Source organism: Anneissia japonica, unplaced genomic scaffold, assembly GCF_011630105.1.
Source record: "Anneissia japonica isolate Jap-2015-1 unplaced genomic scaffold, ASM1163010v1 scaffold284860_len1800451_cov186, whole genome shotgun sequence".
In the NCBI taxonomy this organism is placed as follows: Eukaryota; Metazoa; Echinodermata; class Crinoidea; order Comatulida; family Comatulidae; genus Anneissia; species Anneissia japonica.
This window is the reverse complement of record NW_022706010.1, coordinates 462,616-476,498: the sequence shown is the minus strand read 5'-3', so window position 1 is coordinate 476,498 and position 13,883 is coordinate 462,616. Positions and strand designations below refer to the sequence as shown.

The 13,883-nt window shown below is 31.7% G+C and overlaps 1 protein-coding gene across 1 annotated transcript in view; it reads right to left on the bottom strand.

Annotated features, from left to right (window-relative positions):
- Positions 1 to 12,578, bottom strand: part of LOC117105978 (2-aminomuconic semialdehyde dehydrogenase-like) — a 17,191-nt gene extending 4,613 nt beyond the window's left edge. The window contains 9 exon segments of the mRNA XM_033247282.1: positions 4,003 to 4,098; positions 5,817 to 5,930; positions 6,696 to 6,924; positions 8,112 to 8,266; positions 9,409 to 9,575; positions 10,655 to 10,866; positions 11,356 to 11,556; positions 11,907 to 12,283; positions 12,570 to 12,578. Of these exon segments, the coding sequence (XP_033103173.1) occupies positions 4,003 to 4,098; positions 5,817 to 5,930; positions 6,696 to 6,924; positions 8,112 to 8,266; positions 9,409 to 9,575; positions 10,655 to 10,866; positions 11,356 to 11,556; positions 11,907 to 12,283; positions 12,570 to 12,578 (1,560 nt within the window).
- Positions 12,579 to 13,883: the final 1,305 nt, after the last annotated feature.

The window sequence follows — 13,883 nt, the reverse complement described above, 5'->3', positions numbered from 1 at the left end:
TTTCAGTGGAGTGGAGGGCGTAATAAAAATTAAATTTTATTTTATTATGAAATTACTATTTTTTCATGGCAGATGGTGCGGTAACTCGCCAAAATTTTTATTCAAAATCACCATTTTTGGTAATCAGAGGGTTTGATATGAAGGTACAAAAAAGTCTCACCTATTAGTACAGAGAACCCATAATATTGTTACCCATAACTTTGACAATAACCAGTATATGATCCATCATTTTAAAGCTTATAATGTGGAGAATAAGAATACTGTACTTGTATATTAAAAAGTCAATTTTCATTTTGTGGTCATTTTGATGCTGGGTTTGGAATGGCAAGCCTTAAACAAATTCTTGTGATGCAAGTTCGAAAAAATTAAACTGGTTAAACATTGGAGTGGAATGTGATATTTGAAAGGCAACCCTGCACTGTTCCTCACTATCCTCACCTTATTGGAAAATCTGAAGAATACACGAATACCAATAATAGATTGGTGGCCATCAGATTGAAAGTGCTCAAAAGCTATTTTTTCGTAGGCATAATTTGTTACAAGCTGGTAAAAAAGGTCAACCCTAATCACCAGCTCTTGCCTCACATGGAATAGGGTGTTGCCATGCTGCATTTGGATTGAAATGCCAAAATTTACCAAAAAATGACAAATTTTATAGGTTTTTACCCAAAAATCGTATTTTGAAGCTAGCATCAATGGAAGATTCAATTTGAATATATTTGGTATCATACGAAAAATTTCAGACATTTTTCATTTTGTATTTCGGAGATATAGTATGTCAAAGGTTATCTCCCACAAAAATTGCACATTTTACACTTTTTTACCCCAAAATGGTATTTTAAAGCTGGTACTTTACCAAAAGATTCAATTTGAATATATTTGGTATCATACAAAAGCTGTTAAAATTATCTATCAAATGATGTGTATGGTGACATACTGTATTGTGTCAATGTTGTGACCCGAAAAGTACCAAAAAACTTTAACTGTTATGACTTTTTTTGCTAAATTTATAAATATGTGTTTTATTTATGAGAGATACTAAACTAAAAACTGATACTTTCTTGAAAACTGATAAATTCTCATCACTAGGCCTAGACACGGAATGGGATGTTGCCATGCTGAATTTTGGATTTTAGATCCAAATTTGATCAAAAAATTTATAAATTTTACATGTTTTTTACCCAAAAATTGTATTTTAAAGCTGGTCCGTCACTGAAAGATTCAATAGACCAAAATAGTCACCAAACCGAAGCCATTATATTATCAAATCAACAGCTAAGTGGCAGTTTTTCACACAATAATATGCCTCCGCTTCAGTAAATTTTGACAGTCTTGTCTTGAAACTCCTCAAACTTATTTATTTGTATATTGTATCTTAAAATACCTTATCAAAAAACCTTGGTAAATATTTCTTTAATAAACGTCACAGTATTGACCCGCTAGATTCGAAATGTAGTGAAAAGAAACAAATGGAAAATTTGAACATTTTTGCATAGCATCTTCGCGTGAGCACGGGCCTAGCCCTAGATTAGAGAGTCATACGAATAACGTTCTTGTGACTCATTGGCCATCGTAGTCAAAAGAAACATCTTATTCTACAATTCAGCAATTTAAGTTTGTCTAACAGTTTAATTATTTCATACAGAAATTGCAACAAAATGACTTGGTAAGCTGAATATGACCCCAAATCAACAGCGACCACTCTGGATGTGGCAAGTCTCGAGAGCGACAGGCCTAGGCCCCCTAGAAGGCCTCTCAAAAGTCTTCATATTTTTAGTCTGAATAGAAATTTAAATTAAATCAACCTTTAATCTCTTGAATCTATGAATCATTGAAAATGTGTCCATTGTTATAAACAATATCTTCTACCCTAACTCCATTAAATTTTAGACGATTTAACAGACACAGTAATTTTTGAGTCACAACATTAACATAGTGTAATGTGTCATCATACACACATCACTTGATAGATACTTTTTCATAGCCAGTCGTATGATACCAAATATATTCAGATTGAATCTTTTACAGTAGCAACGTACTAGCTTCAAAATACAGTTTTGGTTTAAAAAATGTGTAAAATTTGACATTTTTGTGAGATGACTTTCACAAACTATAAATCAGAAATACAAAATGGATAATTTTTTGTAGATGTTTCATTTGTATATGGTCAGTTTTTGAGAAAGTATCATATGAAAAGGTTGTTAGCTTAGTATTTTTCGTATTTATTTAATAAAACATGTATTATTAAATTTTGCCAAAAAATTAATAAAAAATATATTTTTTTGGCAATATTCTTGTCACAAAATTAATATAAAGTGTCATCATATACATCATTCGATAGATAAATAGACTTTTTTTAAGATATCAAACATATTGCAATTGAATCTTTCAGTGACGGTCCAGCTTGAAAATACAATTTTTAAGCTGGTTTTTGTTTGATCAAATTTGGCACTCAACAGTCCATTTCATGTGAGGCAAGAGCTGGTGATGAGAATTCCCCTTGTTGCCAACTTGTAACAAATTATACCTACACAGTCATTATTATGGCACATTCTATTGTATGACTTTCTATATTAGGAAAAAAATGATCACAGACAACAAGCCATATGAGATCTGTTGACATATAGAATTAATTATTTTCATTCTTCATCCTTTAAATTTTCTGAGGTTCTCTTTACATTTTACATTCAATAATGTCTAACTACTGATGGTGCATTGCAGCGGACATAAATTCATGGGGCTGCAGGCTTGGCTTGATCCCTTCATGAGTGGAAAAAAGTATACAAAAATTCTGTATTCTTATTCATTGACAATGTAACACAAACCTACCAATCAATATTTTGTTACTTAGCTGGTAGACTGATCTTAACTGAATAAATATTAATTTATGTACATTAATATTTTAAAATTACTGTATACGCCACAATATAAAGCGGATTAAATGTCAATCAAGCAATCAATCAACCCTCTGGATGTTGTGATGACTGACATTAGATATCAATAATACTTTGTACTGCATATTTTTGATATTTGAAATAAAACATGACCATTTAATAGGGTTTCAATGATTAAATTTAATCAATCTATCACTACCAACATTTACTTACAAGACATTAACTTTTATTTATTTCGTTTTCCTGTTAGTGTCTCGCCATAGAGAACTGCTGGATTGGAAAGGAAGCGCTCTACCCCCAAGCTACAGTTCTATGCCATAACATTATATTTACTTGAAATGTATAATAATTTTTATTCATATTTTGGATTTTTGAAATACGAAAAAATGAAATTATCATAGATTGAAAACAGAAGGGATGAACAGAAAATATGAACAAGGAATATCTAGAATAGAATTGTTGCAGGGTACTAGCTTAACAAACATAGAGTACGTCAATAACACAGAGAGATGGAAAATATGAAAAAATGAAGTTATTTTTAAATTGATCGATTAATCAGTTCATTAAATATGAGGTACAGATGAGCATCAAAAACTATCACATTCCATTTAAAAAGCCACCAGAGAAAATTAATCAGTGAACTGAGTTAGTTGTCTTGACTGATACTGTATTTAAGTTTGGAGTTAATTGATTGCAAATATTGAAAGGTGAACTCAACTGAAAATAATATACTGTATACATGCCAACCTAAATAATTAATTTCAAAGGTAATAATTTTTTTAACTAATGGACATTTTCAGTTATAAAGTACTAAAACACAATTCTGAATCAACCAACATAAGAAACGTCACTGGCCTGATCAATGCCTGTAATTAACGTTGCCAGTAATAGTGATGTAATTAAACATTGTAAAGAGCTGTCCCACCTGTTCCAGAAAAATCTACTTTAGAAGTGTGTGCTTTAAGACTTTTCTAAATAAATAGATTTGTGTTAAAAGATTGAATATTGTTACTTGACACTTTAGATTAGGCTCTCATTAGAGGGGTTTCAAATTGGAGAGTACCTGTACACGGTACAAAACATCACAATTTTAAAATAGTAGAATTACCTGCAATTTCTGGGCTACACGATGTGTTTTTCCTACATCTGTTGTCCACACACTTGCTGATAGGCCATACTTCACTCCATTGGCTCTATCAATGGCCTACAAATATTATAGTTATCAGATTAAAATTGCTATTTTGGTAGTCAGTCAGATGTACTCTTTATAAAATGTATAAATATTGTTTAATTAGGTATGAAGTAACCCTTCATTGTAATGCCCATTTAATTTTTTAGCCTAAAAACAAACAAATCATCATACGAACATACACAATTTGTTGTAGTGTACATATCACTCACTTCGCTATAAATAAAAATTAAAAAGAAAGAAGATTAGAAGGGTTCTTTGTCTACAACCTACAATAACTCCTTCCAGAAGTGGGTGTCGCATTCCTTGTGAAGAATACGATACCAACCACATCCGCAATTAAATTGAAGCCAAATAAACTTAACAATTGATCGGAGAGAAGGAACCATAAACAGCCTACAACAACTCTAATTCCTGGAAGGGTGTTGCAAAATATATATTATTAGTATTATATAACCAAACATACTTAACACACATTACATTGAACCTCACATAAAGAGAGCTAACAATGTAAAGAATTCATCAGAAACTGAAAATAGATCATGCATATTCTAAACAAAACTACAATAAAATGAACATAAAATGTTAAGTATATATTGTATAACTTGATTTCTGACCTTGAGGACACAGATTATCGCTTGACTATAGCTTATGTGTGTTCTAAATGTTCCATGTTTTCTTTAATTAAAAGGTTCTATAGTATTATTTATAGTGCTCCACAATTGTTAGGTTATTTCAAGAAACATAATTTTTTTTCCAACTCAAAACATTCACCAATATTATTTACTTAACTGTTTCATTTCACAACCACTTGGTTATTTTAATCTATTCACCATAAATCTCACACACATTTGCAGTTCATCATTCTTACAAACTACAAACAATTGATATCATATAATAGACACATATACTATTCAAATTTAGATTTCATATTTAAATTAGTTATTCTGGTACCACTGACAACTAGCCAGGACATTCAACTTTCTCTAAAGGCCGAATACCTACCCTTAAGCATGGTATGTACAATATTTTGAAGTCAACTTGTGAATGCTTTTTAACTGACTTTATTTATAGGATTAAAGAAAAGTAAATAAAATACTGGAACTTAGACACTGAGCAAAGTTTCATCCAGCACTGTTAAAATTTTGATCATCCATGTAACTTTTTTAGACTACTGATCAATTTGATTTGTCATTTACAGATGCAAAGTGTCGAGGTACCCTTGTGCAGAGGCATATCTCAGGTTCTAGAGTTTGAGATATTAGGAATATTCAAACACTTTCCTAAATTGCTTTTTTCTCCCTTATCTCAAACAAATTATATTTTTTATTATCTGCCAAAAGGTACCAAGTAAGCAAAATGTATTTAATTGGTTTAGCAAAAAAAAACACTATGACACTAGATTAATTTTGCTTTCAAAAATTATGAAACTAGACTAATTGTGAACTAGATTAATTTTGTGAAATACTATGAAACTACCGTACATTAATTTTGTTTTCCAGAATTTAAGGTATGCCCAGGATATTTATGGTGATTAAACTACTGCCGGGGATAAGTCTATGACGTTGGTATCAAGTTTAGCTATTGACGACCTGACAACCACTGTTGCACTGCAACAATACCTCAGAAGTTACAGTATTATTTACATTTAGAGGTCGTATGTTTTAATACCCATGATTTACTGGGGGAAAAAATCATAAAAAGACAAAGCAGACACCAAACGCAAAACTCACCTCCTTCTCAGTTGCGAATGACTGGATACAAACTACAGGCCCAAAGATCTCTTCCTGCATGCATCTTGACTGGTCATCTAAGCCTGTAATGATGGTTGGCAACATGAAGTAGCCCTAAGAAGTATTTTAAAAATGAAACATGCTTTTAAATACCCATCAAGAACATAGCTGGCATACAAGACAACATGCATATGATTATATAGAATAACACAAAATATTCATCATTCAGTGAAAACAATAAAAATGTAATAAAATTATACAGTAGATCTACTTAATGTTAGAGCCCCCTCCTTTAAAACATTTTTTTTTTAAGTGCAATATTTCATTAAGTCTTTTCCATTTTTCATCCAATTATTTTCAATCGCAATTTTAATTTTTATATTTTCAAAAATTAATCAATTTTTACAGTACTGCGCAATATTTTTTTTGTATTTTTTTTCTATCCTTGTCTGTAACGTTTTGTCGCCTCGTTCACTTCTTCTCCTGTCTTCTTTCCTCTGTAATCTGTTTGGGCTCTAGCTGTCACCTCCCTTGTCATTTATTTTGAATGTTATCTTAAGGAGTTTTCTGAATGTTTCCCTTGTTGTAATGTGTTCCATATGTTTATTGAATAAAAGTAATTTTTAATACAGTAATATAGATATCAGCCTGGTGGAAAATCATTTTAATAATGGCGATATCAATATATTTCGTCTGGCGCAAAAAATTAAACGCTGACTGACCAACCTCTTTCTAAATGCCACTATGCTTGGGCAATCCGACATTTTTTTCAGCCTAATCTTAAGGCTCTGTCCACGCTATCAAACATTATGGTTACAAAATATGGGCACATCACACAAATCACATGAAAACTGATAGTTTTTACTGAGCTTTATGTACCTGTTCATTTTCTTTAGGTAATGTCAGCTCATCTACAGTATCGCCAATTAATATTTTGCCTCCATCTTCTTTTGCTATACGCACGTAACCCCTGACCTTAGCACAATGATCCTCACTGATCAATGCTCCCATAGTAGTTGCCGAGTCTTTTGGATTGCCTACTACAATTTTCCTGCAAGAACCAATCAATAAAGCAATCAAATATTCAATCAAACAAACAAGAAATGAAGTAACTGATTGATAAATATAATAAATAAAACAATATTCTGATTGATAAATAATGAAGAATTACAATTCATTAAAGAGATAAATTGACCAAAATCAACTTTGCATTTAAGGTAAAGGTGGAACATAAAAAGTATCTGAATAATCATTTTATCAGTCAATGCAATAAGTAAAGTTATTCAAGATTAAGATTTCTCTATTTGTGTCCTCGGAAAATCAGTACATCACACTGCAAAAACAGAGTGGAAGATTAATACAAAACAATGAACAACAATATAATTGTTATTAAGCCCTCAAACTTAATTGATATTCTGATATGGAATCTAATGAATAGTGGTACGAATTAGTTGAGATACTACAGTATTTGTTTTACAGGTTTGTGATTTTAACATTTTACCAGAGGGTTTCCAAGTAAAAGATTTAAGGCGTGGGAATTAATTTATTTATATCTAAATGTTAGGAGAAGCAGTTAGGAGAAGCAACTCTTATAATTATTAATAAATAATATATAAATAATAATTATTATTATTAATATATTTAATTATTATATATTTTATATATATATATATATATTATTAATATATTCTTATTATTAATAGATTTATTTATTTATTTTTTTTAAATGTCAATTTATCTCATTTATTGGCCAATTTATCTTATTTAATGGAAGAGCTGACAAGTAAGAGAAGTTTTCTAATTGGGTTTATACTGAACATATTCCTTGCTCCTGGAAAATTGTTCTTTACTTTTCCAAATAAATTTTATTATTATTATAATTATCATTATTATTATTATTATTATTATTATTATTATTATTATTATAAATATTATTATTATTATCAATTTAACAATCAATCAATCAATTTAAACATTTCATCAATTAATCAGTCATTCAACTTATCTATCAACCTGATGATTCACATACATTGACCAATCAACCTCATAATAAGACAATAGACATATTGACTTAAGACATATTAGTATAAGACATTCAAGGACTGTTGAGAGAACAACACTTTTTAAAAAATAAATAAATCTATTATTATTATAATATAATCAATCAATCAATCAATCCATTGTCTTCATTTGAAATCAATGAGTGAATGCCAAATATTCCCTGTAATAAGAATAATAATTTAATGAATGACTGAATCAATTAGTTAAAAACTATTTAATTTCTTCTAGTTTCATGAAAATAATATGACTCAATTTGAGTCCTGGACATAGATCCTACTGCTGCAGAGACAAATCTCCCCTTGGTTGGCGAAGCTAGACTGAACTGCACGATTGATGCACTTGTCAAGATCTGCATCAGAAAACACAATTGCAGGATTCTTCCCTCCAAGCTTAAATAAAAAAAAAACACACTTAATTTATCATCTTGAAAACATGTATTGTATGTTCACAGACGACTTTTATATTAGAGATAGCTGGCGCTGATTTTTTAAGATAATGCATAATCTTCATTTTATCAATATCAGGATTCCATAGCATAATGATTGTTTTTTTTTTGTTTTTTTTTTTTGTATGTGTTGCTTTATTTATGTTGCTGAGATGATATCTATTTGTTTACAGTATTCATATTTTATATATTGTTTATAAAAAATGTTAGTAGCAGTATTCATTGCTGTTGGTTTTTGAATGAATAAAATAAAAATAAAATAATGGGAGCAGGATTAATAGTCTGATGTATTTAAAATCTACCAAGCTTTAGTTGATTATGAAGGCATATTTTTTAATTGTTTACACTTTGGTTCAGACTTACAATGATAGAACATAATTAAATATGAATGTGCGCACTGCTAGGCAAGAATTGTTAACACCTTGATTTCCATCAAAGAAAAAAAGAAGCTTGTGTAATATCATTAAATGAAGCTATGCAGTGGCAGATCTAGGAATTTGAAATGGGGGAGGGGGGTGAGGGAAGCCCAGAGAGGGACTTTCATAGAAGGAGGGTCTATAATACCTCAGCCCCACCATGGTTGGAGCTGAGGGAAGAAAATTTATGACTATGGCAACTCTAGAGGCTGGAAATGGCACCTTAGACTCAAAATTTGAGTATAATTTTCTTCTTTTCGCAATTTTTAAAAAATTTTGACAAATTTAGGGGAGGGGGGGCAGGCCGGTTGGGCCCCTCCTTGAATCCACCACTGCTGTGATAATTTGACTATATGTGCAGGACTTGGGAGAGAACCTTGTAAGATTATAATTCAAGGTTCAGTGATGGGAGGGCACAGGAGAGGAAGCCAGAGATTGAGATAGACTCATACATGTCACAAATTGATCTCTCCAAAATTGAAGTGTATTGCTCAACTAAGACCAAAAGTGTAAAAACATTCCAATGGTCACACAAGATCACATCTGTTTTTTTTTTTTAAACAAACAACTATTTGTTCAAACAACGAAAATGTAATAGGTGTTGAGCATTGATAGCCTGTCATATCAATAATAACTGGTTTTCATCTTCAATTCTTTATGCATATGATACCTCTAACGAAAGCTTCTTGCAATATGGTGCACTTGCTTCGATGATCTTTTGGGCTGTCATGGTGCCACCTGTGAACGAGATAATGGGAACATCTGGGTGACTAACAAGGGCTTCTCCTGCTTTAGGTCCGGTCCCATAAACAAAGTTCACAACACCTGGTGGTAGGCCTACAAATAAAAACAACACTGCAACATTAAAGGCCATGCACTTCTTATATCACAAAATACTAAAGCTCTGCCTACACTATAAAATTTTCCTTGACAAAAAACTGTTTTATGTCCATATATAGTCATGATGTGCATATATTTTATAGTCGCATGTTTTTGTCAAATAAAATTTAATATTTTGGACACGGTGGCTGTAGGATATATTTTCTGGGGAGTGCTAAGCTGTCCGACAAGGGGGGGGGGGGGAAGGGCTGATTGAAATATGGATAACTTTGGCAAGCACCACCATTAAAGGCCCGTAGGACTTAGGCGGGGGAGGATTGTGCGATTGATGAGATTTTTTTTTAAATAGGTACTTCTGGATGGCTGAAAATGGCACTCTCAGGCTTGAAAAATACCTTTAAATGTAAAGTTGATAAAATACAATTGTTACTACTTTCAAACTCAACTCAATAAACACACATTTCATTTCATAGGCCTATTTTTTTTTTGTTGGTCTGAATGCCCGACGATCTCTGGCCGGTTGGGCTTGACCTGTCTGATTGGGGCTTAAGTCCCATTCCCTCTGCTGGTGTCTAGACAGGGCTTAATGTCTCTATGCAAATTGATATTACGGATATGAAGCTGTACAGATACAAACTAATGGTAGAACTCGTTAAGTATGTTTTTTTAAGACTGGATGAACCAAGTCAATATTCACGTTACACCAAACTTATTATTATAAAGTAAAATATAGCTTATAAATCATAAATAGTTGAATAAGCCAAAAGAAAGGCCTGTTATTGTCATGTGATGTTAAAAAGACACTAAAAAAAATATCATCGCTCACTTCACAAACTAGCACAATCAAAGTACATTGTGTTAGTTCGTGAAAAAAAAAAGCAAAAAAAAACAAGCACATATTTGTTGTCAAACATTTTTGTATTTACAACACAAAAAGTCTGTAAGAACAACAGAGTGTATTTTGCTTTCATGAACTAATACACTATACTTTCATTGTGTTAGTTCATGATATGAACAATGATATGTTGGGGGAGGGATTAAATGAGGTCAAGACACACAAACCCATCACCACACACCTGCTTCGTTAAATAATTTGGCAAGCATCCAAGATGTAACAGAGGTGAATTCACTTGGTTTGCAGACACATGTGTTACCAGCAGCAATACAAGGTGCCACCTTGAACGTCAAAAGGTAAAGTGGAAGGTTCCATGGGCAGATTAGGCCAGCCACCCCAATAGGTGAACGAGTCGTGTAATTAACTGCGTCTGATTTCTCCAAGACAGTGGACCTGGGAATACAGTAAAGTAAAAGACAAGATTATAAATTAGTAAAAATTAATAATATTTACATTTATTAAATAATGTACATAACTGGGGCTTGATGGTTAAGAAGATACACATCTTCCAATCTCAGGATCCTGGATTAAAATTCTGTAAAGGCCCCTCAACTCCCTAATATTCATTAAATCACAACTTACATAGAGCATTTCAAATACATACATACTTAGATACTGGTTACAGGTATCAACATGAACATAATACATATCCAATATCTTTTAAAAACATAGTAAAGCGTACATACAAAAAGAAGAGTAAGTAATATTTTCATATTTGTCTAGTTAATTTTTAATCTTATTGACTTCTTTTCAATGTTTGTTATATTAAATGATTTTTTTTCATGATAAAAGGGCTATTTTCGTATACGTTAGCTAAATTTTTATTTCTTTTAAAACATGTTATTCTTTTTATTTTTTATAGATAAAAAGATTACATCCTACTTGTTGTAAGTATGTAGGAATGCTGTTGCGAAGAATCGGAAATTATGCACTGCTCTTGGAATGTCTACAGCCCTGGCCAAAGAGACTGGTTTGCCTTGATCCTGCGACTCTGCTTGGGCTAGCTTCTCTAGATTCGCTTCAATCAAATCTGCAATCTTGTTTAGGATTGTGCATCTCTCATTAGCTGTTGTAGCAGACCAACTAGTAAAAAGTAAATTTAAGTATAAGTAAATTTTCTATAATTAAAGGAAAAGGTTTTGTGTTTTGGTTACTTTGGACACAGTATTTCAGCAACTCTCATGTCCAAAACTTTGTTTATTTATTTGCATCTTTGAAATTGTTGTAACTTCATCTCTTGTTGATTTTCAAATAAAACTAAAATCGAGGAGGCTTTTTAGGAAGGACGTCCTCCAAAGTGTACAGGCAGTGGCATATTACAGGAGAGTAGGCCTAGCTAGGCCCTAATTAATAAGAAAGCGCTAGCGCATTAGGCCTATGCTAGCTCGGGTGGTGGTGGTGGTAGGCCAGCTACAGCTAGGCCTAGAGGCTACCTTGGAAATGCATTCTTTGCGGCGGCCACAGCCAGGTCCACTTCATTACTACTGCTGTCTGGAATACGAGCCCATACTTTGCCAGTCGAAGGGTCAAAACTATCTAGATGTGAATTGCAAGCAATGAATTCACCCCCAATATAGTTTTCAATATTAACCAGCTTGGCCATTTTTTCAGCCAAGTTTGGTTGCTGTTTTGTGCACACTGAAGGCGGGTATGGAGCGCTAATGTATGGCGCGCAAATGAGGTACTGTACCGTAAAACCTCGAAAAGAAACAACAGACCCAAGAACAAGGCCATCACGAAAATATCTTCCTATTTTGTTTGTAAAAAGTAATCTCGGGGTTCTTTTAAAAGATAGCAACGGTTTGGGCTTCTGTTCAAAACAGTATAACGTTGTGAATCTCAAAGAAAGAGAAATAAACAAAAACACTTATAACCTCCATGATTATAGTCCATGATTCACACTGATATTCTCTCTGATGAATAGCGTGTCAGTATCATTTGTAGGATTAATAAATTACCGAACTTTTATGCCCAAAAAAAAATGGTGTGTTGTTCCCATATGAATGAAATCGGTTTTTCGGTCAGTCGTTTATTTAAACCCTGAAATCTGATATCTTAACCTACAACGACTGTCTATTTTAGACGCTAGGCCTTACCATATACATTTTCGTTTTATATTTAACATCACATATTTGTAATGGAAATTGACCTATAAAAATGTTTACTATTCTTTTTAAAGGAAAAACAAAGTCGATTTATAAGGATCCACCCATTTCTATCCAAGAATAATTTCTCTATGTAAAACCTATGCATTCTCTATAGTGATAGTTCTATAGAAATATAATTCTATAGAAAAATGACCCAAGATTTTTTTTCTCTATATATGACCCATCCATGCTCTATAGAGATAGTGCTATAGAAATATAATTCTATAGATAATTACTTAGAAAAAAAATGTATATACTTTTTATAGAAATTCTATACAATTTCTAGATTATATATATTTTCTCTTCAGATTTTTTAAATATAGTGTCTATAAAATTTCAATTTTTCTTTCAGAAAAATCCTATAGAATTCTCGTTTTATTCATATTTTCTATGTAATTTTGAAAGATTTTCGATAAAATTGCTTATAAAGTCTTTAGAAATTATACAGTTAAATATATAGAATGAATAATATACAATTTCTATAGAATTATAATTTCTTATTGATTTCTTATGGAATTAATTATTTTTTACATCGTAATTGGGGGTTTATATTAAAATTCTATATACATTCTATATACGTTTTAAAGAACGTGTTGGCAGATTCCATGGGAAATAGGCCTATGTAAATACAGTATTTGACTGAATTTTATTTTATAAAATTTATGAAAACATTATAAACAATTGTTGAATTTTAAAATTATATGGATTTTATCAAAATTATCTACCTGCACTTTATCCCAAAGCATGAATCGATTTCTATGGAACGCCGTTCAAGCAACAATTTGATGATAATAAGTGAATCGACTATGATGAAAAAATTAAATTGTCGATGATGAAATGTGAAACGTCGAACGATGATGAAAAAAGTGAATCTTCGATGATAAAAAGTGAATCGACGATTATGAAAGTGAACTGTCAATGATAAAAAAAAAAGTGAATCGTCAATGATAAAGTGAATTGTCGATAATGAAAAAAGTGAATCGTCGATGATAAAAATTAAATCGTCGATTATGAAAAGTGCAATGATGAAAAATGTGAATCGTCGATGATAAAAAGTGAATTGTCGATAATGAAAAAAGTGAATAGATGGCCAGAAATGCCATTGTAAGACTTAAATTTGAATACAGTTTCCTTTTTTTCTCCATTTTTTTTTATTTTGCAGAATTTAGGAGAGAGGGCCTGGGCAGTCCCCTCCCCTGATTCCGCCACTTAAATCTATACTATAACCCTCACACTGCTTTCTAAGTCATTTACTTTATTCAT